Source organism: Saccoglossus kowalevskii, chromosome 7 (genome assembly GCF_978046115.1).
Source record: "Saccoglossus kowalevskii chromosome 7, keSacKowa6.1, whole genome shotgun sequence".
Classification (NCBI taxonomy): domain Eukaryota; kingdom Metazoa; phylum Hemichordata; class Enteropneusta; family Harrimaniidae; genus Saccoglossus; species Saccoglossus kowalevskii.
This window is the reverse complement of record NC_140647.1, coordinates 9,918,343-9,945,592: the sequence shown is the minus strand read 5'-3', so window position 1 is coordinate 9,945,592 and position 27,250 is coordinate 9,918,343. Positions and strand designations below refer to the sequence as shown.

The following is a 27,250-nucleotide window of genomic DNA, read 5'->3' as shown; positions in this document are numbered from 1 at the left end:
TAAAACGGAAGTGAGATAAACTCTTCAAAAATATAAAGTGCTTCAAGCACTCATTTATTTATTTATTTATTGTTAACCTACGCATTGAACGAGATAGACAAAAAAGAACCCAGACATCTTAAATGTATGTGACATCAATGTAATATTAACAATACATTTCGTTTTCAGGTGAAAGACAATGTCAATTGTAAGTATCTGTTCACATAATTTATATAAAACGTAATTCAACAGTATTGCAGCAAACCACTAGAGAAAAAACAAATCACCAGGCTATACGGTAACGAACAAATGCGTATCCAAGTAGCCCAGTACATTGAAACGAGTCCATAATCAAGCCCTAACTTAACCCACAACAGATTTCTTATTCACCGTGAGACAGTAATTTGATTTCTCATTTTTTCTAGTTTGTTCGACTTTTGTTCTGTATTTTTTTCTCTCTAACCATTGCATAATATTACCGGTATTTTTATTATAAAAAACTATATAAACCATTCGTTTACCATATAATTTTGTGCTAATCATATCACGTTGTTTATGTAGCCATGTTTTTCAAGATTTCTACATTGTCCTCTGAATCGTCCATAATACTGTGGTGCGTGACCTACATGTAATTATTCAACGGAGGTGTTTGGGTGCCACAGGTTGTCACGTGACCATATTAAGTCACTTGATTGGATGTGGATAAGATCGCCATCTTTGTTGTCCTGAACGAAGTCGGCCAAGTATATACTGTTCCCAGGATTTGAGTTGTACATGTGTTATATAATTTTTCACACAGCTACGGAGACCCTAACTTGGGTCAACAGTGACAGGTAAGGTCACAGCCTTTTACGTACATGATCGACGGTCGTTCCAGTCCAAAACATCAGCTCGTCCCGACGGAAAAGTCCTGACGAACGAAACTTGTTGATTTTCGGTTTGACTTTTTGTGAGTTCATCTAGTACTAGTACGAGAGACCAACTCGAACATAATGTAATATAAACTATCCCCCTAAAGTTGTTCGCTGATTCTTTATTCCCATGTCTATGTTTTAAAGAGTGTGTGTCCGTTGATTTACAGTGTGGGCCGTGTTTTGCCCAATGTTGAGACTCTGTCAACACATCCGTTTAACCTTACTTACGTTAATCAACTCTCAGACTGAATCAATCTAAACCCTGTACACACTGGCGTATTATATGTAATGAATTATCATGTAGATGAAAGATATATCCCCTAATTGACGACTTTAGAATTAGAGAGCGTACTCTACGTTAGTTGTGGTTCTTGTTGCAGTATAAATATAAACAATAGTGTGAGTAAACCGTGACTCATAATATACTGCCCTGTATCAGCCTGTGACAGTGTTACTGTTAGCACAACAAGTTATATAATTGGGTGTAGTGTCTTCCTGCCGAAAAATGATCGTTATTATAATTTTGACAATCCATACCAATTTATTAGTATGACTTGTGTTGTTTGATTACCCAGTGTTTTTTTTGAATTACAATGCCATAAGATAAATTTTCATTTATTATTGCAGAAGGAGATCAATGTGGTGGATTAAATAATATTAAGAGGATTACAAAAAATATATATATTTTAATCCATTTACAGTATTTACTCTATTATTGCCTGTGCTATGCGTGGTTTTCTGTCATTTTCAGTCCGGATATGTCTTGTGCTTCGTCTGTCAGGTCTGTCCAGACTAACCCTAACATAGCCTATTCGCCAAATGGCAAAAGTTGAGGGAGTGTAAATTTTAGAAACAAGCCAAAAAACACAAATAAATACTCAACACGATTTCGACAGATTGTAGTGAATTCTTGAAAAAATTCAAAATGACATGCTGACATTGGATTATTTTTTTTATTTGCCTGAAGATATTTTCTTTGACTGAATTTATTCTGTTTTCTGGCTGGTTATGGTACTGTATTTGTTTTATTAGTAGTGCATGTGTTTTATACATAAATTACATAGGGGTGTGTCTTTGGTCAAAATAAGTAAAATTTAAATTATTCAGCACAAGTACAATTTATTTAGTTTTTATGCGCTTCTAGTAGAGAAAATATATTATTCTGTTAACCTATTTTATCTACCAATTCAAGTGATGTTCCATGCCTTATTCAAGTTGAATTAAAAAAAATTATAATGTGTTGTAATTGCCATTTACACTCCCACTCTAGCCTACAAGCCATAATGATGTGTTGTAGTTGCCGTTTACACTCTAGCCTACAAGCCGTAATGATGAGTTGTAGTTGCCGTTTACACTCTAGCCTACAAGCCGTAATGATGAGTTGTAGTTGCCGTTTACACTCTAGCCTACAAGCCATAATGATGTGTTGTAGTTGCCGTTTACACTCTAGCATACAAGCCGTAATGATGAGTTGTATTTGTCGTTTACACTCTAGCCTACAAGCCATAATGATGTGTTGTAGTTGCCGTTTACACTCTAGCCTACAAGCCGTAATGATGAGTTGTAGTTGCCGTTTACACTCTAGCCTACAAGCCATAATGATGTGTTGTAGTTGCCGTTTACACTCTAGCATACAAGCCATAATGATGTGTTGTAGTTGCCGTTTACACTCTAGCCTACAAGCCATAATGATGAGTTGTAGTTGCCGTTTACACTCTAGCATACAAGCCATAATGATGTGTTATAGTTGCCGTTTACACTCTAGCATACAAGCCATAATGATGTGTTGTAGTTGCCGTTTACACTCTAGCCTACAAGCCGTAATGATGAGTTGTAGTTGCCGTTTACACTCTAGCCTACAAGCCATAATGATGTGTTGTAGTTGCCGTTTACACTCCCACTCTAGCCTACAAGCCATAATGATGAGTTATAGTTGCCGTTTACACTCTAGCCTACAAGCCATAATGATGTGTTGTAGTTGCCGTTTACACTCCCACTCTAGCCTACAAGCCATAATGATGTGTTGTAGTTGCCGTTTACACTCTAGCCTACAAGCCATAATGATGTGTTGTAGTTGCCGTTTACACTCTAGCCTACAAGCCATAATGATGTGTTGTAGTTGCCGTTTACACTCTAGCCTACAAGCCATAATGATGTGTTGTAGTTGCCGTTTACACTCCCACTCTAGCCTACAAGCCATAATGATGTGTTGTAGTTGCCGTTTACACTCTAGCCTACAAGCCATAATGATGTGTTGTAGTTGCCGTTTACACTCTAGCCTACAAGCCATAATGATGTGTTGTAGTTGCCGTTTACACTCTAGCCTACAAGCCATAATGATGTGTTGTAGTTGCCGTTTACACTCTAGCCTACAAGCCATAATGATGTGTTGTAGTTGCCGTTTACACTCCCACTCTAGCCTACAAGCCATAATGATGTGTTGTAGTTGCCGTTTACACTCTAGCCTACAAGCCATAATGATGTGTTGTAGTTGCCGTTTACACTCTAGCCTACAAGCCGTAATGATGAGTTGTAGTTGCCGTTTACACTCCCACTCTAGCCTACAAGCCATAATGATGAGTTATAGTTGCCTTTTTCATCATAATCTCTTGTCATTGATGTTGTATCATGGTAAATACATGTGTTAGGTCATGGTTCAGCAAGATACATGTACCTGAGATAGTTTAAGTAAACCATAGTCAAGGTCATTTAATCTGTAGACATATTGTGGTTGTCTGGCTGAGCATAGCATATGGTGGTTGTGTTGTAATGATCCGCAATGACTCTAGGCAATTGAGTATTGCTTCCTGTTTTTGATATGTTCATAATTGTTATAAAATCAATTCTCCTTGTTCTAGTTATGAACACATACATGTAATATTAGTTGTGCATGTTTATGTTTAAGTTAGAAAAAAATTATAAAACCGAAACCAACTGCATGTATGTGTCACTTGTAGTCATACAGAAGTACAAAGTAATGGAAGTAAAAGCTGGTACACAGTCTTATACCGGTAGTCCTGATTAATTGCCGCTGTGAATATAGGTTGTCACACTTGTTTACATTCTGTGTGGGTACACATGCGCAGTGACTTGTTGGTATGAACTGGTCATTCACACTCAAAGATAAAAATAACAGCACTGTTCGCTGCTACATCAAATATATATTTATTTGTTCCTGTTAATGAAACAAATTATGGGCAATGTTATTGCAACAGATCATGGGCTTGTGTTTATCAGAAATCAACATTTGTTATCACACTTTTGCATGCTGATTGACAGAAATGTAAACATATGAAGTCACAATGTAAAATATAGGAAAAAAAGGATTTTCGCTAGATTTTTTTTTTCACTGAATTTTTCAGTGAAAATTAGTGCGTTATCATGAAAGCCTGTTACGGTAATTAAAATTCTTTCAATATTGTTTTACCTTTTCAAAAACATCTTGCAGCAAAATCAATAACAACAGATCTTACTGCAACTTGGATATCAATGCGTTCTTTGTGAAATATTATGTCTATTCAGGGGAAACAAGATAAAAGTTAGTTTCACATGTACAATTTACAAACTGAAAAAATATGCACATTTTATTCTAATATTAATTATGTACTAGTAGAATGTTATTTTTAAAATTATTAGGGTCTCTGGGAAGACAGTCTAATTTGAAATCATCATCATTATCTACATTGTCATAAGTGTTCGATCATACACAAACTCTTGATGCAAAGCAGTTTCTGCCATGATGTTTTCCTGCATGATTTGACCTGAAATAATGTCCTTTGACCTCATGGTCATGTTTGTTAAAATAACCAAGCAGAATGCTGTGTTGTACAGATGCATTTCTCTGGGTATTCACGAAAGCATTCTGGTAATGCAATGTGGAAGTGAATTATTGATGGTGTGGAAAGGGAGGGGGTTAGTTGAGCATGGGCACTAAGTCAGGTGAGTACAGTATCATGATCACTGATATCATCATTGTATCTGTTTTACTTAGTTGACTATAGCGATAAGTTTGTTGGCCCATCTAACATTCCAGATTCTTTGCATGGTAGTGTAGAAACAGGTGTTTAATTTACATGGCTATCATCAATGACGTCAGTCTTTATAAATTTCTGGCATTCTGTCCTTGATACATGTACATGTAGCTGCTGCATTATCTGTTTTAATGATACAACTAAAATAAAACATGTTACATACCTCGCTATTGGAGATAACTAGCGCAAATGACTAGCGCAAATACATAGAGATGTTAGCAATCTCTTAGCTATAGCTATCATATTAGGCTCTTCCCTTTATTGAATGTTTTAGCAAATCCACGACTAAATATCTATATTTATTCATGTATCAATATGAGTTGTCTTTAAACCCAGTAAAAGTTTTTTAGATTCATATTGCAAAACTGCGGCTTATGTATATCCAGTACCTTTATTAATGTGTGAACTTATAGTTGCACATCCTGACAACATCTGGGTTTCCTAAAACAGCCATGATATTTCCGCAATTTTGCTTTGTTAAACTTTAATGGTAATTTCTTGCTGGCATTTCATTGGATGATATTTGTGAAATTAATTTTGTTAGTAAATTTGTAGCCTGCCAAAATCACCAGGATGTGTGACCTTTCAAATAAGGGTCATGTATTCCCTGTAGCTGGAACACTGGATTAGTATATTTGCGAGATGTGGAAAACAAAATGCTACAATGCTATACATTTTTTTCAAAAATTAGTATAGAATATATGTATACTCCATTGATTTTCTTCATGAAGACAAAGTTGGAAATCTTGTTTGTCCCCTAGTATGGTGACCCCCAAACTGTATTACATTTTATTTGGTATTCTTGTATTGGAGTATAATTTTTTTTGCAATTAATTTTCACTTTCATGTGTATTCATTCTCACAGTTTTTCTTGATTGATCTGTCTGTGAATTACTTAATAAATATGCTAACAATGAACAAAGTAATACCGTAAGTTTCTAATTTAGGAACATTTCAATCTTTCCTGATGCCTAAATTACAGTACAATTTAAGTTTTTGTTGTCGTTGACGCTTATTCAAACATACAATGTTTTATTGTAACTAGTGTGAATGGGAAAAATCTTCCAAAAATTACTAATTTTCTGTGTTTTTTTTAAAAGAAAAACATTAATTAATGTCAAAAGATCAAGTGCAACATTGACAAATGACTTTGGTGTTGGTAGGAATTCTTGAGTATGTTTGGCTGGCACAACTCCTGATTCCTGATTGGTTGATGACCAGCTTAGCCTATCAGGTCAAAGGACATATAGTTTCTGGTCAACTTGTGCATGGAAAAAAATGGCAGTTCACATCCAGTGTTTATATGCAGCCAAAAACATTTGTTTTCAATGAAACTAAGTTGAATTTCACTTGTGTTTCATAACAAACCAAGGAATTAATTTTTTGTTTGTTATCAAAATCATGTTTTATACTTGTCATTACCAACAAAATTAAAGCCAATACATTACATTAAAATCACTGAGTATTTTTTTTCTCACTTCGAAATACTAACAATTTTTTTTTGTTGGACTGTAAACTTTTCGGATGTACGTGACCCTTTTTTTAGATTCAAACCAAGGCCTTTCACTCTTGCCTGATGCCAAAATTAGAGTGATCCCTGAATTATAATACTTACAGTAACAAAAACTAATTTTTTGGATCAAACAAATATTTCTGTACGTTACTATATAATACACATTTGCCAGTCAGTAATAAATTGCTTTATATTAAAATATAATACATGTAAATATAAAATATATTACAAAGATATTTTTACTTTGATTGAAATGCCAAATGTATAATATTGACATTTAGCATTTGTGAATATTTCAGTTTGTCATAACTAATAGGCAACTATTGTTAATAGAATATAGCTTTTAGGGGTGCATACATTGTACTAGGATATTTTGGCCTTCATTTCTTGTTTCATGTATACCAGTATGTTCTACGCATGTCCTTGTATGTATTATAAGCGTATTAAAAACTAATACGTATGTTATAATCTCATGAATCCAAAACCCTGCTTTGAGATATTTATTTTTCTCATCCAGATTAATGAGTTTTCAATGTTAGAACCCTTATCATATTTCTCTGGATTTCACATGTATCTAATCCATTTCTGGTCTGGGTCGCATAGTTCAGTTTACATCCTTAGCTGTCTTGAAATTATTAAAACCACATGGTTACATGCCTGCAGAAAAAATACCATATTTGCAATGTTGATGTAATTTATAAAATAAAAAATGCCTTATTTCAATCATTCAGTTGACATTTCTAATTTGCTAAATCAGAAATAAAAGTTACTGGGTAATGAAAATATAAAAAAAATAAGATTACTATAAAAGATACTAGGAATTTGTTTGTTTAAATACAAGTTTTCAGGGAATATGATGATGAATCTTACATGTATTGTGGTGTTTTAATTTTTTGATAGAGTGGACAACTTGCTATGACCAAATGTTGTTATCCAACACATACACAAATATAGCGCATCAAGGTCTACTAAAGCATTTATATTTTGCTTGAAGCTGTACAATGATGTAACCTTCTAATCCTGATTCATGATATAGAGTTAAATTGTAACTTACCTGTGTTATTGAAAATAAATTATTAATGAACTAGTCGTGTATGTGGATGATAGATTTATTTCTAGTGTCAACTGACAATGTTGTAAATCTTTTCTGTGTTTCAGAGTGTGTAACGTGGAAGATTGAAAGAAGTTGATCCATTCAGCTATGGATGTAGTAGTTGCCATTGCTATTGTAGTACTTGGCATTATTTTTATAGGCTCTCTAGTTGCCTTAGTACTGGTGTGTCGGCATAGGTATTGCCGAAGGATCAATTTCAGCCAACTAAAGGATGACGACTCCAGGTGGGTGCTATCAATTAATACTAGCGTTCTGTGTTTTGTGGTTGTTATTCTACTTGTACTGAAGTACAATGATTATTATGTACCAGGTATCTTATTATTTATCTAGATTTTTTAGGGGATGTTACTTCTTGCTATTTGTGATTGAGACATATTTTTGTTCTTTATATTTTTGCCGTCATGCATACTCAATAAATTTAGTTAAGAGTTTATGAGATTCTTTGCCCCAAATTATGTGTGAATTCTACAATAAATCTATAATACTCATTTCTCATACATGTTCACTTGACATTTTGTCAATGAAATCAGATAATTCATTTGGTGCTAAAATGTCATTAATCTTATATTACTAATCTTATATCTTCTATATACATGTACAACTGGGTACAATGTACAATTATAATGGTCTAAAGGACAACAAAACTTAAAAATACATGTACAAAGTTCCAATCATTTTAACCTTGTGTGTGTGTGTGTGTGTGTGTGTGTGTGTGTGTGTGTGTGTGTGTGTGTGTGTGTGATATATAAAGAACCACATATTGGATTTTAATGAAACATAGATGCTCTGGGCTAATGTGTGGATTTGATTAGTTTTTGGTTGAAATCTGTGCATATTAATCATCTACTTTGCATGATAATTAAACATATTTTGCTGTTCCACTGATGACTGTTCCACTGATATCTAAAGAACCACTTACTGGATTTTAATGAAACTTTTGTACATAGATTCTCTATGACTATGCACAGGCTGATTAGTTTTGAATACAAAAATCCATGCATATTAACCACCTAATTTGTATATTAATTAGTCAATTTTTGGCTCTTCCCCTGATATCTCGAATACTAATCATCACATTTCAATGAAAATTTATACATAGATCTCTAGGACAATGCACAGATCTGCTCAGTTTTATGTTAAAATATGTTTATATTGATTACCTAATTTGCATAATAATTCATAATTTTTTTACTAAAATGACTTTGGTGTTTTTGTTAAGAGTGGTTAACAGGTAATGCGTTGCCCAATATTACTGCTGGGAACCTTCCATGTATGATGCTTTATGATCATAGTTGTTTTATGATTGCATATTTTACCCATGTAGATTGTAATCATGCGGATATGACAATAACTATGTCATTATTTCTGCATGTTTACACTGGACAAATGTATTGTTTACAAATATTCTGAAGGTCGATAAAATCAAGCGGATGTTTACCTCTTTTCTTCAAGGTTTGAACTGTAAATCTAGATCCCTGCTCTTCAAGCGAAAACATTGAATACTTTTAAATGTGTACACAATGAAATTGTGTATTGTTGAAAGTTGGTTACTTCTACCTGAACTGTATTATTCTGAGAGTACAGTATCTAGTACATGTTATAAATATAGCTTATTTCGGGATACACCTTCAGAGAATAAAATCTTATGCGGGGACCGTAAAGTTTTGTAAATTTGACAATGAAATGGTCATAAAAGAACACTAAACAGCCTCATATATCTAAGACACAATGTCAGTGTCCTCATATGCCCCCAAGACTTCTACCTTCTCTGTTTACATACTTGATGTTTTTTTCCCTTCTTTGTGTGTGTCTCCATAGACATAACGTGACCTTAGTGAGGGCATCTGAGTCCAATGTAACCCTGGAGGAATTAGGTGTTGAGCTGAGTGATGTGAATTTTACTAATCCTACTCTAGATGAAATTTTACAAGATGAAAACTGGATCGATGATGCTACGTAAGTAAAACTTAATCAATGCAAGTATTTCTGTTTACAGTGGTGCCAAAATAAACTGATCAGGACAATTTTCACCTGACCATCAATCTTCTTTGCAACATTATGACTTTGCCTTCAAGCATTAGAAATTAATCTTACTCATTTGCATATCAGAAATCCCGCTATGTTTGATGGGTGTGTTTGAATTTGAAATGAAATTTGTGATTAAATAATAATGTGTTTCAATAAAAAATGTAGAATGCTTATATTATTAAATAATTCACTATTTTCATATTTCATGCATTTATTTCGCTAGAGATCTGACTTTTGAAAATGGTGGATTTCCTGATTAGTTAATTTGGATACCCACTGTAATTCACTGTAATGACATGTTCACTGATTTAGATGCTCCTCGGGCATTAGCAATTTTGTGGTATTTTTTCAAAATGTACTATTTTTGTTAAATCATTTCAAGTTCTACACCCAATATATGGTAAATAATTAGAAATATCCCATGACAATAGTTGCCTTTTTGTACAAAATGTCCTAAGCTGATTTTGAAACACTTATAAACCCCTGCATGTAACTGAAATACAAGTGATCCAGGGTGCACACATTGTATTGCAGCTGTGAAAGTAGATTTATTACCTTACAATGAGTCATGTTTGTAAATATTAGTAAAGAATTAACGCCCAGTGTGTTCATCATTCACCCTTGTCCTTTTGCATTATTATTAATTAATACGTCTCATTTTTACATGTACAGTGGAGAAATTTATTTTAGATTTACCGGTAGTTGCTCTAATGCGAACCATAATTCAATGAATCGTGGCTATTTTGTTTCTCTTAACAAAAAAGAAAAAAAATACAGAAAGAAATGACTTATATGCCTACACATGTACTTTTTTATCACCTTATTATTATAAAAATTATTCAGGTGGAATGGTAATTGTTACATTTTCTACACAGGATGAAAATAACAATGCTAATCATTTGTTTTGGTGAATTTGTTTTTGCTGTTGTCTTAGAGACTATGGATGACTTTATAAAGAAACTTTGTATATAAATAGTATAAGCCGCAAACAGTTGTGGCTTAGAGACCCCTTTCCAAATAGAAAAGAAAGCATTGACGTTCCATTCCACTGCCAAGCAATTTGATTTGGTGTACCTGCATGTAATCTACTGTGAATAACAAATCTGTACTGTGCCTGGTGAAGATGTAACACACATGGTTTGCTTAACCCTCCATGGAATGAAATATATGAAGCAATGTCCTGTTTCATGTCAGGGTAGTAGACTAGAGTATGTCTGTCTGTCTAGCTAGCTGTCTGTCTGTCTGCTGGTGTTGATGTATTATGTGCAGTATAACAAGTAGCATGTACTTAATGCTGACAGTAATGTCCAATCACTTGGATGGTGTACAGCTGCATCATTCAATGCCTGTCAAACAGAGCTACTTAACTCCACAGCCTCCGTGTTTCCTACTTCGGCTAATTTTCTGGTTCTTTATAAATTTATTTTCATTACACTTGCTCCTGCCATAAGGAATGGTTTTATTTAAAGAATTTTGCAGTATTTTAACGTGTTGCGGAAATGGCATTTGATCATACAATTTTTGTATTATCAATAAATCATGAAATAATTGAATAAATGTCACTCAGTGTGTAAGTCTAACAACAGCACATCTAATATAAGTGAATGATCTTGGGCATTGGCCTCCCTATTGAGTCTGTGGCACACCCATGAAATGAGTCGATCCCAGGTTTTGAGTTCAACCACCCTAGTACTGCTCATGAGTTCAGACACAACAATCACTACAATGCCAGTGATCAGTCGACTTTTATTTCTCCCTGCACCATATTTTTGTGATGAAATCTACTTTGCATGTCTTTCTCTCTTTACAGAGGACTTATGCCACACTGTATAGAAATTTTAAAGACATGCAAACATTTAACAGAAAGGCTTGTTGCCATCACAATGGGCAATGCTACTAACGTAAAGACGCCTGACTATCTTCAGGAAATTGTAGTGGTGGCTAAAAGAATAAATCCCAGGTAAGACCTATATAGTGCAGTGATTAAATCTGATCAGGACAGGTTTTTTTTTACACTCTCAAAACTAAACTTTTACACTTTTCACTTCTTTTAAATGAATTTTGTTCAATACTAAGTAAACTATTAAGGGAATACTTTTGGTTCATTAGGCACTGAATAAACAAGTAGAATTTTAGAAGAAGAAAAAACATGGTAAAACCTGTCTAAACAGAAACCAGCGTGAACTTTTGAATGTTTTTCACAAATGAAACTTCAAGAATATCAGTTGTCCTCTCGGATTTGTTCACAAAATTAAAAAAATATCTACGTTTGCACACAAGGAAAAATTAGTCGTACAATTTTTTTCTAGTAAACCCAGTATGCTTGACACAAGTCAAATTGCACCCACAATTGATGCATTGATACGTGTGGTGTGTACTGCTGGTAAGCTTGATATATTTATAGGTAAGTCAGAGAAAACAAGAGTGAGAAAGGGAAAGAAATGTAAAGATCTATGAAAAAAATAGAATTCATTTTCCCATGTCGTGTTGAGATGTATATTTGTCTTAACAATAATGAATATTAAATTTGCCTTCAGTTCAGTTTCTTAAAGTGCCTTGGCTTCATGTACCAGCCATCATTGAATGTCATATTTAATATTAGCAATGATGAGAATGTTTTGAGAAATGTCTCATCAAAGCTATTATTTTTAGTACATGTATGGTAAGAAAAAGTAATCAATCATGGATTTGGAAAGTTAGTAGAAAAGGACTATCTGCATTCAAAGCCATACAATATATTTTGACTAATAAGATTGAGCTTATTGAAATATGTCATTAATTTTAATTTACCATGCGAACTCTTGTCTGAGTTATTAAAATGAAATGATACTTGATAGTCTGCTTTTCTGGTGGCTGATTTTAAAATAGTCATGATATAATGCTCACTCTGCGGTCCACTGCCGTAAACAGCAACCAAGTACTGAGATCTAGTAAATGTTTAACCACAGTGGATTGTTTGGAAAGATCAGTTCAGTTTATTCCTTTAGTTCACTATGCAGTTATATTAGTTTGAGATGAATGAACTACTTCACTACTATCTTATGCCACCCTAAAAATACACACAAACTTTGTATACTCTCTTTATACTTGGCATGTCAGACATATAGTTAAGATTTTGCAGTCCAGACAACAATAACCTTTATTTCACTTGATAAACATGTGCACGTCTATTGGTTTTGCAAATCTGATTCAAGATTGCAAAATGGCGGTCATTTTAGTGCTAAAAATTTATCAAAATCAACTATTTCTGCTATTCCTAACCTGGATCTTGGCCATGCATGGATGGATTTGATTGAAATTTGAAACAAACATCAGACGTTATTGGACCTTGATCTACTGAATTTTGTTTTTCAAATTGGATGCAGAATGCCTGGCTGCATGGTGGCCATTTTTACCTTGACCGTATCTGTAGATGAAGGTCAAGGTACTGTAGAACCGAAAATTATTTGCGAAGTTTTTTTTTCATGTGGTTCGTGGCTTGGCTCTCTGCGCTAACATTAAAATGCATGAAAATTTCGTTTAGGGTTATTTTGCCACTGGGGACGCTGTTTTTTGTATTACAGCCGATGTACACTCGCATTCACATCATTCAAGCATTATAAAAACAAAGTATTCATTTAATGTTTTTATTTCATTGTTAAAAAAATGTATTTGTAGTCAATAAATATTTTGTTACACAAATAGTAGTTAAAAATACTTGTCTGAAATCTGACACCTCAGCATGACAGCACGTAAAATTCACTACGTTCAATTACCCACCATAGACTCCGGTCAGTCAAAATGACTATTTTGAACTGTAGGTATTAATCTGCGATTCAGCCAACGATGGAGAGAGAAATCTGGCAGTCAGGCCTCTGATTTTGGAGGGGACAATGCAGGGCAGGATATTGATCCTAGTGATCTGATGTTCGACCCCCACCCTTGATCCTGGGAATGCACAGATGGTGTAGATGGACGGTCCTTGGTCCCCTGCAGAATAGAGGCCTAAGTCCCTAAGGTGGGACAATCTCATTCTTAACCTTTCCGCTGGATCAAGCCCTACCCGATCGATGCGGTGTTAGAGACCGAAGCCAGTAGAGTCTGGAGCCAAATCTCACGCCCGACCGGATCCCTTGGTTCCTTGCTCCGGTACCTCAAATTTTTGGTTCTGTGGGACGGGCAAAGGGGATAGCAGCGTTCATGGAATATTTCGGCAGTTCAGTTGGAAACAATCCACACCCTGAGAGCAGAGTGGCGACCCTCAACTTTTGAATTTGTAGCCGACCTCCTGGAACGCATTGTTTTGCACCTCCAGCATTCTGAAGTCTCAAAGGTGGAACGCACCAGCCTCCTAGATCAGCAGACATGTAGCCATTGGTGGGACACCACACGGCTACGCGGGGTATCATGCAGTGTCATCTGGCTCTCGTGGCAGGGGCTGCCTCTGTGCAGCGGTATGCTGTTTTGGCGGTTTCGCCGCCGTTATGCAGACTGGACCTCCCCCACCCCCTTTCATTTCAGGATGGTGGGATAACGAAGCACCGAGACTGCTCTTTCCATCCTGAAATGAAAGGGGGTGGGGGAGGTCCAGTTGGTTCAGGTGAGATCCGTGAGTCAGTTTGGCTTCTGCCAAGAGCAAGCGGAAAGGACTCCAAGCTGGACCCACTCACCACAGCTATGACTCTGATAAACAGGTGCCTCCCTAACAGGTTGGAGAGCGCACCTATTGGACAAACAAGCCCAAGAAATATGGTCCCTGCATTAGGTTCAGGTCAGCCATATCAATTGGCTCGAACTGAAAGCAGTGCACTTAGCACTGATACACTTTCTGCCCATAGTTCGAGGCCACAGAGTCTTGCTCTCCGATATCAACAAGGAGTTGGGGGGGGGGGGGTTATGACCATCTGGCATACTCGACACAGGGTCTAGAGAGACACCAAGTACGAGCGCATGGGGTTTGTGTGATTGCGATCATTGGCTCTTGCATCAGGTGCCCCCCTCAAATAAATACTGAGGGTGGGCTTCTGGAGAATGCAAACGTCTTTACCAGTTATTACCTAAGAGACACCCAAACCATTGAGGAGGGTCCTTTTAGGGTGGATCCCGTCATAGTGGATCTGACCCGGCCCGGACAATATCAGGAATCCCTGCGCATATGCGATAGAGTAGTCTCTGCTACAGATTTGTGTGGAGAAGTTTTTTCCCGTCAGCGCTCCTTGGATGTGTCCAGGTCTCACTTTCGGCCTGCCTCTTTTTCTTTGGAATGCTAGTCACCCAAGAATCTGGGTTTGAGTCTAGCGTTCTCGGGCATGCCGACCCCGTCACCCTATCAGCAGTTGTTTTGTTATGGGGACGACACTGGCAAGATAAGACACCGTTTGTCACTGGTCTTATCTAGGTGGTAGTTATAAGTAGGGAATATTGTCCCACACTGGGACACTCTTTATTACCTTGCCCGTACCATCAAAGATGAAAGGGAAAGGTATATTAAGGGAAAAATTTTGTCCGGCGTTGTCGTTGTTGTTGTTGTCGTCGTCGTCGTCGGCGTCGTTAATAATTGTTATTGTGTGCATAATAACTTTACTAATTCTATTCCAAACTTTATCAAACTTGGTCACCTTATTCATCAGTATAAAGTCTTCCCTGAGTTTGAACAACAGATGTCCTGTATGAAAATATCATGCAAAAATTGAGAAAATCTGGCAAAACATTTCATCCACATTTTAAAAAGAAAATTATTCTAAAATATATGTATTCTGTATTTAACAAACAGTTCATTCGACAAATGAAAACTCACAGGAAGATGTTTCAGCTATTAGAACAGAATGATAGAGTTTTTATAATACTAGTTTAAAAAACGCACTTCAAAGATTGCAGTGTTTGAAGATGTAGATTCTCAGGAGGCAACAGTACTGTTGACTTCTCCCTCCACTGGACACGAACTAACTATTTAAGTTGATTTGCATACAAAGCAGAGCTTGCAACATGATAGCTATTCATAAAGGGTGCTTTTTTTTACTTTTCATATAATACAGTAGTCACACAATGAGGCAGTTCATATTTGTCTCAATAAATCATTAATTTTTGACAGACACCTGTACAAAATACTTGGACTAAAGCCAGCTAAAATTTTCTGTTATCTTGCATGTTTTATGAATCTATTCACATCTAAATGCAGCACTTTTTTTTGCAATGAGACATTTGTTTTTATACTAAAATATCTGAATTACTTTGAATAAAGCTGGAAATTATGTCCCTTAAAATAATTAAACAAATAAGGCACCAATGTTTTTGTAAGATATTTACATCTTTTAAGGACATTCGGTAGACTGATTCCCCACTGTTGGTTCAACCCCAAAACTTGTTTTTATTCAAAATTAATTATGACAATGCATATTTATATTGAATCAAACTATGATAAAGGGAATTATATTATATAACAAAGGGCAAGGTCACCAGAGTTCAACTATGTTTGTTTTATGTTTTTGCTTGGAAACCCACCACCTCTTGGCATCTTATTCTGCCTACAGTTCAGAATAGTCATTTTGACTGACCCGAGTCTATGGTGGGTAATTGAACGTAGTGAATTTAGGCAGAGGGTTTTCAACCCGCCTATTCACCTAGTCCATACTCCAGGTACCTCCCGACCACCCCACTTTTCCGTACCAATTGGCTTAGTCCTCGTTTACGGAGAAAAAATAGTAGTGATTATAAGGCAATATGGCGTATCCCGCCTTGCCTTGTCACGTGGTTCATGACGTGGAACAAAATCTATGAGGTCATGGAGCTTCCCCTGACCTACATTTCTCTCTCTGTTGTTGGCTGAATCGCAGATCATCATCAAATATTGCCAGGGCTTTTTTATCTTCGGGTAACCCCAGCTTCTGGCGTGTCACATACGGAATGATAAAAGTGTCAACTAAAACACTTCCTTCTATGCAAACACCAATCAACCATCACACTTCTACACCAATCAACCATCACACTTCTACACCAAATAAAACACTACCTTCTATGCAAACACCAATCAACCATCACACTTCTACACCAATCAACCATCACACTTCTACACCAATCAACCATCACACTTCTACACCAATCAACCATCACACTTCTACACCAATCAACCATCACACTTCTACACCAAATAAAACACTACCTTCTATGCAAACACCAATCAACCATCACACTTCTACACCAATCAACCATCACACTTCTACACCAAATAAAACACTACCTTCTATGCAAACACCAATCAACCATCACACTTCTACACCAATCAACCATCACACTTCTACACCAAATAAAACACTACCTTCTATGCAAACACCAATCAACCATCACACTTCTACACCAATCAACCATCACACTTCTACACCAATCAACCATCACACTTCTACACCAATCAACCATCACACTTCTACACCAAATAAAACACTACCTTCTACACCAATCAACCATCACACTTCTACACCAATCAACCATCACACTTCTACACCAATCAACCATCACACTTCTACACCAATCAACCATCACACTTCTACACCAATCAACCATCACACTTCTACACCAAATAAAACACTACCTTCTATGCAAACACCAATCAACCATCACACTTCTACACCAAATAAAACACTACCTTCTACACCAATCAACCATCACACTTCTACACCAAATAAAACACTACCTTCTACACCAATCAACCATCACACTTCTACACCAATCAACCATCACACTTCTACACCAATCAACCATCACACTTCTACACCAAATAAAACACTACCTTCTACACCAATCAACCATCACACTTCTACACCAATCAACCATCACACTTCTACACCAAATAAAATACTACCTTCTACACCAATGAAACCATCACACTTCTACACCAATCAACCATCACACTTCTACACCAATCAACCATCACACTTCTACACCAATCAACCATCACACTTCTACACCAATCAACCATCACACTTCTACACCAATCAACCATCACACTTCTACACCAAATAAAACAATACCTTCTACACCAATCAACCATCACACTTCTACACCAATCAACCATCACACTTCTACACCAATCAACCATCACACTTCTACACCAATCAACCATCACACTTCTACACCAAATAAAACAATACCTTCTACACCAATCAACCATCACACTTCTACACCAATCAACCATCACACTTCTACACCAAATAAAACACTACCTTCTACACCAATGAAACATCACACTTCTACACCAAATAAAACACTACCTTCTACACCAATGAAACATCACACTTCTACACCAAATAAAACACTACCTTCTACACCAATGAAACATCACACTTCAACACCAAATAAAACACTACCTTCTACACCAATGAAACCATCACACTTCTACACCAAATAAAACACTACCTTCTACACCAATCAACCATCACACTTCTACACCAATCAACCATCACACTTCTACACCAATCAACCATCACACTTCTACACCAATCAACCATCACACTTCTACACCAATCAACCATCACACTTCTACACCAAATAAAATACTACCTTCTACACCAATGAAACCATCACACTTCTACACCAAATAAAATACTACCTTCTACACCAATGAAACATCACACTTCTACACCAATCAACCATCACACTTCTACACCAAATAAAACACTACCTTCTACACCAATGAAACATCACACTTCTACACCAAATAAAACACTACCTTCTACACCAATGAAACATCACACTTCAACACCAAATAAAACACTACCTTCTACACCAATGAAACCATCACACTTCTACACCAAATAAAACACTACCTTCTACACCAATCAACCATCACACTTCTACACCAAATAAAACACTACCTTCTACACCAATGAAACCATCACACTTCTACACCAAATAAAACACTACCTTCTACACCAATCAACCATCACACTTCTACACCAAATAAAACACTACCTTCTACACCAATGAAACATCACACTTCTACACCAAATAAAATACTACCTTCTACACCAATGAAACATCACACTTCTACACCAAATAAAACACTACCTTCTACACCAATGAAACCATCACACTTCTACACCAATCAACCATCACACTTCTACACCAATCAACCATCACACTTCTACACCAATCAACCATCACACTTCTACACCAATCAACCATCACACTTCTACACCAATCAACCATCACACTTCTACACCAATCAACCATCACACTTCTACACCAATCAACCATCACACTTCTACACCAATCAACCATCACACTTCTACACCAAATAAAACACTACCTTCTATGCAAACACCAATCAACCATCACACTTCTACACCAAATAAAACACTACCTTCTACACCAATCAACCATCACACTTCTACACCAAATAAAACAATACCTTCTACACCAATGAAACCATCACACTTCTACACCAAATAAAACACTACCTTCTACACCAATGAAACCATCACACTTCTACACCAAATAAAACACTACCTTCTACACCAATCAACCATCACACTTCTACACCAATCAACCATCACACTTCTACACCAAATAAAATACTACCTTCTACACCAATGAAACCATCACACTTCTACACCAATCAACCATCACACTTCTACACCAAATAAAACACTACCTTCTACACCAATCAACCATCACACTTCTACACCAATCAACCATCACACTTCTACACCAAATAAAACACTACCTTCTACACCAATGAAACCATCACACTTCAACACCAAATAAAACACTACCTTCTACACCAATCAACCATCACACTTCTACACCAATCAACCATCACACTTCTACACCAAATAAAACACTACCTTCTACACCAATCAACCATCACACTTCTACACCAATCAACCATCACACTTCTACACCAAATAAAATACTACCTTCTACACCAATGAAACCATCACACTTCTACACCAAATAAAACACTACCTTCTACACCAATGAAACCATCACACTTCTACACCAATCAACCATCACACTTCTACACCAAATAAAACACTACCTTCTACACCAATGAAACCATCACACTTCTACACCAATCAACCATCACACTTCTACACCAATGAAACATCACACTTCTACACCAAATAAAACACTACCTTCTACACCAATGAAACCATCACACTTCTACACCAATCAACCATCACACTTCTACACCAATGAAACATCACACTTCTACACCAAATAAAACACTACCTTCTACACCAATGAAACATCACACTTCTACACCAAATAAAACCCTACCTTCTACACCAATGAAACCATCACACTTCTACACCAAATAAAACACTACCTTCTACATCAATCAATCATCACACTCCTACATCAAATAAAACTTCAATCAAACACTACCTTCTACACTGAATGTAACCCCAGTCCACCATCACACTTTTACCACAAATAAAACAGCAATCAAACATTATCTTCTATATTGAATATAACGCTGATCAACCATCACGCTTCTGCATCAAATAAAATAAGTCATCACTGCTAATGCACTGTAGCAATTAATTCATAAAAGATGGCTGACTGCTGTTACAATAATGGCAGTGGTTAGTCTGAATTACACATTGTCGCTCATTGGAATTTTTTTGCAGATCATTTTGAGGATGGTAAAAGTAAAAAAAAAACACGAAAGTTAAAAAGTCTTAAAATTGTGTAACAGCTATATACCCGGTGCAGACCTAGGCACACAGTTATTGAGTAGTGCACTGCTCTAGAATGTTTACTGGTCAAAAACTCTGTGTTCAAATCTTCTCACTGCACATATTGCAACTTTGAGACTTATTCTGTCGTATAAATGCCACCAATTTGCATTAACACATACATGGCACTGTAAACCAAATCTAATTAATACTAGCTATTTGCTTTGTAAAAGATATTCGTCTGTCTGTGACCAAAGTTATATTTAGATATCCAGCATACATTAAATGCAAATCCGAGTCCTTGATCACTATTAGAGATATGCTTCTAATACAGAGAATATGCTAGTTGTGATTCTTCACTTGATTGCTGGGAATCGAACATCGCTAATGTTTAATTATTAGTTGCTATGATACATTGCAGTATTTCATCCCTTGTTGTGTGTATTTTAGAAGCTTCTCAACTATTTATTACTATAATTTATTTAATTATATAATTTTATGCAGTTACATCGTTCTTGCCCCAGATATAGCCTTATCATTGACACTCTATCTATAATTGTGTCACTGTATATGTACGTACAGTTGTTTATATTATTCTGTCTTGATTTACAGGGTTGACGAGGTAGTAAGATGTCTATACCCGCCACTTGAACCAAAACTACTTGAAGCAAGGTAACACTTTATAATAATCATATTTGATTTTGACAACTTGTTAATTTCAGTCAGTCAAAGGAGGTGCTGGAATTATATAGTATGTTTGTGTACCACTGTCCATTGCTACATGCAGTGATACAATTGTTCCATTCCTCATGATGAAGCATTTCAATCGTTACAAATCAGTAAAAATGAATAGCACATCGATATAGATCAAAAGAAATATACATGTACAAGTAGTATACAAAAAATAGTGCCTGAAATATCACAATTGATTGTGCACAAATTTAGTATAAAAAAAATGTACTGTAGAGGCACATTATAGGGCATGTACAAAATCCAAGATGGCTGAATGGCAGCCATTTTATAATTACAGAAAATCTTAATAGTTGGGGGTTGGTGGATTGTGTGCAATTATTTGGTCAGAAATCAACAGGCTGTTGTAATCTACCTTTTTAACAGTCTTTTGAAACTTGATCGCACAATTAAGGTGATTAATTACTTTTCTGCTATTGGAGTTGGTTATTGCTTGCACACAAAGGATCATTTATCATCGTTTAAATGAGGAGTTACCCCCGTTAGTCTGCCGGAACAGTGGTTAAGCAAACTACATAATGATCAAATGTATGCATGCTATGTGAATTTCATCAGGTGGCTGTGAAGTCTACTTTTCGGGTGTATTGACAAGTTGTAAAATAAATAACGGGTCAAATAGCCACATAGGAAAATACACAATACTTTAGAGTATTATATGTAAGGAGCGGGTGCTTCTGGCATTTCCTGTCACTTGTACCCACAAAGGTCGGTTGTGTAGTACCCGGTATTAATTACTTCAAGATGGCGTGGTTTCGCCGCGTCATGTGCCGAGTATCTTAATTTTCATAGAATTTGGCTAGACTGCGTAGTTCCACTGTAGTTTCATTAACGATTAATTAACTGATATGCTTTACATAGAGCCTGATATAACGCTAAAACTGTGATAGACAAAGTAACTTAAAGATGAGACATTTGAAGTTGCCTTATATGTCAACTTTGTAGGCATTGTCCTTCAGGCGCATTCAACTGGTTGTGATAGCCAAATATGAACCACTAATATATTCAAATTATTGTCAGGCGCATTCTATTGGTGGTGAAAGCTAAATATAAACCAGTAATGTATTCAAATCATTGTCCTTCAGGCGCATTCTACTGGTTGTGATGGCCAAATATGAACCAGTGATATATTCAAATCATTATCCTGCAGGTGCATTCTACTGATTGTGATGGCCAAATATGAACCACTGATATATTGAAATCATTGTCCTTCAGATGCATTCTACTGGTTTTGATGGCCAAATATGAACTAGTGATATATTGAAATCATTGTCCTTCAGGCACATTCTACTGGTTGTGATGGCCAAATATGAACCAGTGATATATTCAAATCATTATCCTTCAGATGCATTCTACTGGTTGTGATGACCAACTATGAACCAGTGATATATTCAAATCATTATTATGGTAAAGGTACAGGGCTTCAAATCACCATTTGAATGTCCGTGATGATTGTCCTGGTGTCCATCATTTTGATCTTAAAATTAGAGTTCCAATATTGTTCTAGTGGTGATGACAAAGGAATGTTGTCTCTTTCAAAAATATTTGTTTGTAGTTGAGGGATTAGATTGTCTTTATTTTTTTAAATTTGGGTATATATAATACAATCTTCCCTGAGTTTGATTTTGGTATGTTTCATTTTTACTGTACAAACACAGTTGTTGCCTCACACATTAAACTAAACACAAGTATTATGCAAGAATAGCATTCTTCTTTGATTTTAATAATTGTCTTTACTCAACAGGTTCACAGCACTGACGTTATCTGTTGGTCACTTAGCGCTAGTCACCCGGAATGCCTGCATTACGCCAAGCAGTATGTTGTGGATAGATGACTCACTGTCCAAAATGGAAGAACACTTACAAATATTACGTGATGCTGCCATTGCTGTAGAAAGTACAGAGATGCGAAACTATAGTTCCTTCTCCTCTAATTCTTCTCGTCAGGCCATAATTGATAGAACTGATAAAATAGATGAACAGACGTCACATGCCTGACATCACAAGCTATTTAAATACATTTTACCCAAAACTTATTTATAAATTGCCTCTCAGCGCTCTAGGAATTGCATTTTGAGGCATATTGTATGTACATGTAGTTTTAATATTGACTTGCATTGATAGTTAATAGTTTTTCCTTATGTCAGGCTTTCTTTCTCAGAGTGAAAGATTGCAAAAACAACAACTAGACTACACTTTTTTATCTCGATCCTATTTTTATGTTGTTATGGTACTCTTGAAAATGATTTTCTTAAAAAAATAGCACAACTCCATCATTGTGATGACTTGAGATTATAGTCTGTTGTTACTTTTCAAAAAACATGTATTATGAAGAAGCTTCTCACCAAGTTTGGCTACTGTTACTGGAATTGGGGTGATATTTGACGATGAGCGGCCAACAAGAGTACAATCACATGCTGACAGAACATTTCTTATTTTGCTTGCTTTGAATGTAATTTTGAACCCCAGTGAAACATACAATTGTTTTCTATGTAAAGAGTACATCCAACCCCAGCATGACTTCTCTGAATTGACTGAATTAGGATCCATACAAAGTCAAGATCAGATCAAGCTTAAGACATGCAAACTGATCCCCAAGCCTACAGTGGTGGGATAATTACATGAAGCTTCTATTGTGACAATGAACTATCAGAGGATGGGGTCTTCAAGTGCTGGTGATGCAAGACTTTAAATTATCACAGTTTTGAATTCTGTGTGGGACCTTTTTAGTCCAAAAATGGAGACTGATGGATTGACTTGCGTGCATGCGTGCATGTGTCTGGATTGATTACATTCAAACTTCACACATGCATCATACACAATATATTATACATGCATTATATGCACATCAATTTTTTTCACGGTCTGACCCAAGATGGCCGAATGGCAGCCATTTTTGTACTGAAAAATCATCAAAATCAAACATTTATGGAATTTCAAAACTGGATCTTGGTCATATATAGATTGATTTTGTTCAAACTTGGTACATACATTTGACATCATGTGACATTGATGCAAGCCATTTTGGTTTTCAGATCAGATTCATAATGGCTGCCAATTTGTTCTAGAGCCATATATCTGACTTGCTTTGACTGATTACGTTCAAACAATCATTTTCTGTCATTCCAGAGTCAGATGATATGTATGGATGGATTTCATTAAAACGTTCTACATACATTGAACATAATGAGATTTTGATGCAGAACATTTTATTTTTTAGATTGGATTCAAAATCGTTGACTGGCTGTTCTCGAGCCATATATCTGACATGCCTTGACCAATCATGTTCAAACATTATAGATACATCATATACATGTATGCACATATATTTGTTTGATAATACAGATTCAAGATGGTAGAATGAAAGCCTTTATTGGTAAAATTCATCAAAATATAGCACTTCTGCCATTCCAGTTGGATGGATCCCTTCCTCATACTTATTCTCATGTACTAATAATTAGTTTTATGTTTTGATTCAAAATGGCTGACTCATTTCAGTTTAGTTTACTATTTAACAGGGAATCTATCATGTCCTGCAGCTAATAGAATAAATGATCAAACAATAGTTAAAAAAAGACAAAATTTTGGCAGAAAAAAATTGCTGCTCAATAGATTAATATTGAAAATGCTTCAAAATCAAGCATTAACGTCGTTCTGGAAATGAATCTCGGTCATGCATGTACATAATTCATTCAAATTTGGTATGTACATTGAACATGATGAACTGTGCTACACATCACCCTCCCCCCTCCAGATTGGATTCAAAATGACTGAATGCTGTTACCAGGACAGTATTGTCATGCCTTGCCCTATCTCAAAAAAACACACAAATAAACTGGCTGCAGTTTGTAGTGCTAGTCATTATAGATAATTCTGCAATTGTATGAAATTGTTTTCTTTCATACCACCCCTAGGAATGAAGATGGCTTCTTTTTTTTTATTTTGTTATGAGTTTCAAATTTTACTTCAGATTTTTTGAATCGACTTGAATAATCAACCCTCAAGTATGTACCATGAAAGAACAAAGCACAGAATTCACAGCTTATCTGAAGTTGTTGTGCCAATTTTAAATAATTAGATGTACGCACATGTTTATTTTGCTAACAGTATTTCCACTGCTCATTATTTAAATTTTTTATCATAATTGTATTCTGATACACATGCTGGTCATGTCATAAGTCTTCAGTGCAATTAGAATCACATCTAATTATGTACTCATTCCGGGGCACCACATGTAATTATAGGCCCCTTTACTGATATGTTCAGTGTTACCCATTAGTCCTTTCTGATTGGCTTGTGCTTCACCAATATTTGTTGAGGAGCTAATCAAAACAAGTCTTATAATTGGTGCTGGTCACCAAGTTAGATTGAAGTATCACTAAGTTGATTCATTTTATTTGAATACATAATTTCAGAATAAGTTTCTTATTTTTGTTCAGCCACATGAATAACCGCAAGAACTTTTTTTTTTTCGCTGCTAAATAGAATAAGCAATGCAATAGAATTTATAATGCAATAGTACTATTGAAGTGTAATAATCATCAGATGTTGCAGAGTTCTTGGCTGAATGCAGACCTTGCATACTTGCAGACACCTTGTTGACACATGGGTGTTTGTAATACATGGCAATTATGTTGATCCATGTGTAGTACAAACATCTACCATAATAGAATGTCAAAGTGGACTGTTGCAAGAGGATTCCCATTAATTCACTATAACGCAGCATTGATAAAGAGTCGTCGAAAAAAGTTCCATGTTGAACGTATTATTGAGAAGTGTTTTTTTTTCAAACAAATAATGTATTATATATAATATATATAACATTTTAAATATTTTTTTTTTTTTAGAGAAGTTGAATTTATAAATATATAAATTTTTAGAATCCTATAATATGTAACACTTATACTTGTAAATGTTCCTGGTGTACTTATTCACAAAATAAAACCCTGAATTACGAGTATCTTCACATCCAATTTAGCTAAGCTAAGCTTTGTTTGTGTTGCATACCGAATAAGAGTTGCACTGATTGTCTATGCAAATTGGGTAAATTTAAAATTGTGCCAAATTAAATTTTGTAGATTAAATTTCCATCCAGGTAAATTTCCAATATAAAGAAATAAGAAATGTGCCTTTGATTCTAACTATTTTAGAACTTTTTTATAATTTGCAACAGTATTCAAACTGGTTGTGCAGCTGTCATTCATTTTTTTTGCGCGTTTGCAAAGAATATGTACAAGTAAATAGTGGTATAAAGAGATTTGCTTTTAGAGCATCTACTTCTGCCGCTTCTCTAGATGAAGATGGAAGGCTAATCACACTATATAGCCGTTATGTACCATTAGTCATGATGTACAATGTTATTACATGCAATACTATTACTGTCTGTCTTGTAGGCACATTTTGTTTTGCAGTATTGTCAGTGTTTATCTTGTGTATTTGCCCAAATATTGCAAATAAAAAAAAATTAAATATAAATTATAGGTCTTTTCTGTGTGTACCATAGAATTTTGAGTGAAAAAACACTGCAATTGATGCATTATATAGATAATTCCAGTGTTCTGTCTGCACATATACTTTGTGGTGACTAGCATTGCAAAATGCTTGAGTTGTACCTGAAACGTGCCTTCATCCCCCAGCCAATCAAACACACACTTCAGAATAGGAACATCCAGTGATTTTTTGCGGTCCAGTAAGCCATGTACGGACCGTCGTCAATAGCAACAGAGGTCCAATGATCAAAGAAATTCCTGGAACTACTTTCGTTTGCTTGGAGAAAATTTATAAAAAATCATGTTTATATTTTTATATTATGTTTATATTTTTAATATTTTAACATCGGGCAAATGATCACCTGCGCTTGGGCACGAACGCCGTATTTAGGCAGTAATATATTAGATTTAACATACCAGTGGATACATGGACTGGTTATAGTGTTGCTTCAATTTTGCAAAATTGGTCACTACTACCAGTACTTGATACCACTCTTGGTCAAAATGTATTAAGTCTATCAACTTGCCTTTGTTTGGTTTGCGGATTTAAACTGCCTTTACATCTACTGTAAAATCTGTATTAGAACCCGCATCCTGTATAGAAGTCGCACCCATTCTTCTTGAACTCAGAACAAAAAATTGACCATTTCCCCACATGTGTAGATGTTTTTATAGAAGCCGCGGCTCATAATACAGATTTTACATCAAGCAGCAGAAAACATGGCTGCAATACACCAGTGCAGTGGGACTAATTGGTTCCACCTGTAGACATTTTGCTGAC

The 27,250-nt window shown here is 35.7% G+C and overlaps 1 protein-coding gene across 1 annotated transcript; it reads left to right on the top strand.

Moving 5' to 3' along the window:
- The first annotated feature begins 675 nt into the window (after window positions 1-675).
- Window positions 676-26,455, top strand: LOC102807828 (transmembrane protein 98-like). The gene is made up of 6 exons (XM_085501056.1): window positions 676-812; window positions 7,596-7,775; window positions 9,370-9,507; window positions 11,390-11,539; window positions 20,847-20,906; window positions 22,726-26,455. The coding sequence occupies exons 2-6, from the start codon at window positions 7,639-7,641 to the stop codon at window positions 22,976-22,978; spliced, it is 738 nt and encodes a 245-aa protein (XP_085357182.1). The 5' UTR covers window positions 676-812; window positions 7,596-7,638; the 3' UTR covers window positions 22,979-26,455.
- Window positions 26,456-27,250: the final 795 nt, after the last annotated feature.

What these genes read in the sequence shown, in the direction of transcription:
- LOC102807828 (XM_085501056.1), top strand. Translation starts at nt 7,639, where the DNA reads ATGGATGTAGTAGTTGCCATTGCTATTGTAGTACTTGGCATTATTTTT. An exon ending in GCTAAAAGAATAAATCCCAG is followed by an intron (nt 11,540 to 20,846) that starts GTAAGACCTATA and finishes CTTGATTTACAG; the next exon opens with GGTTGACGAGGTAGTAAGAT. An exon ending in CCAAAACTACTTGAAGCAAG is followed by an intron (nt 20,907 to 22,725) that starts GTAACACTTTAT and finishes TTTACTCAACAG; the next exon opens with GTTCACAGCACTGACGTTAT.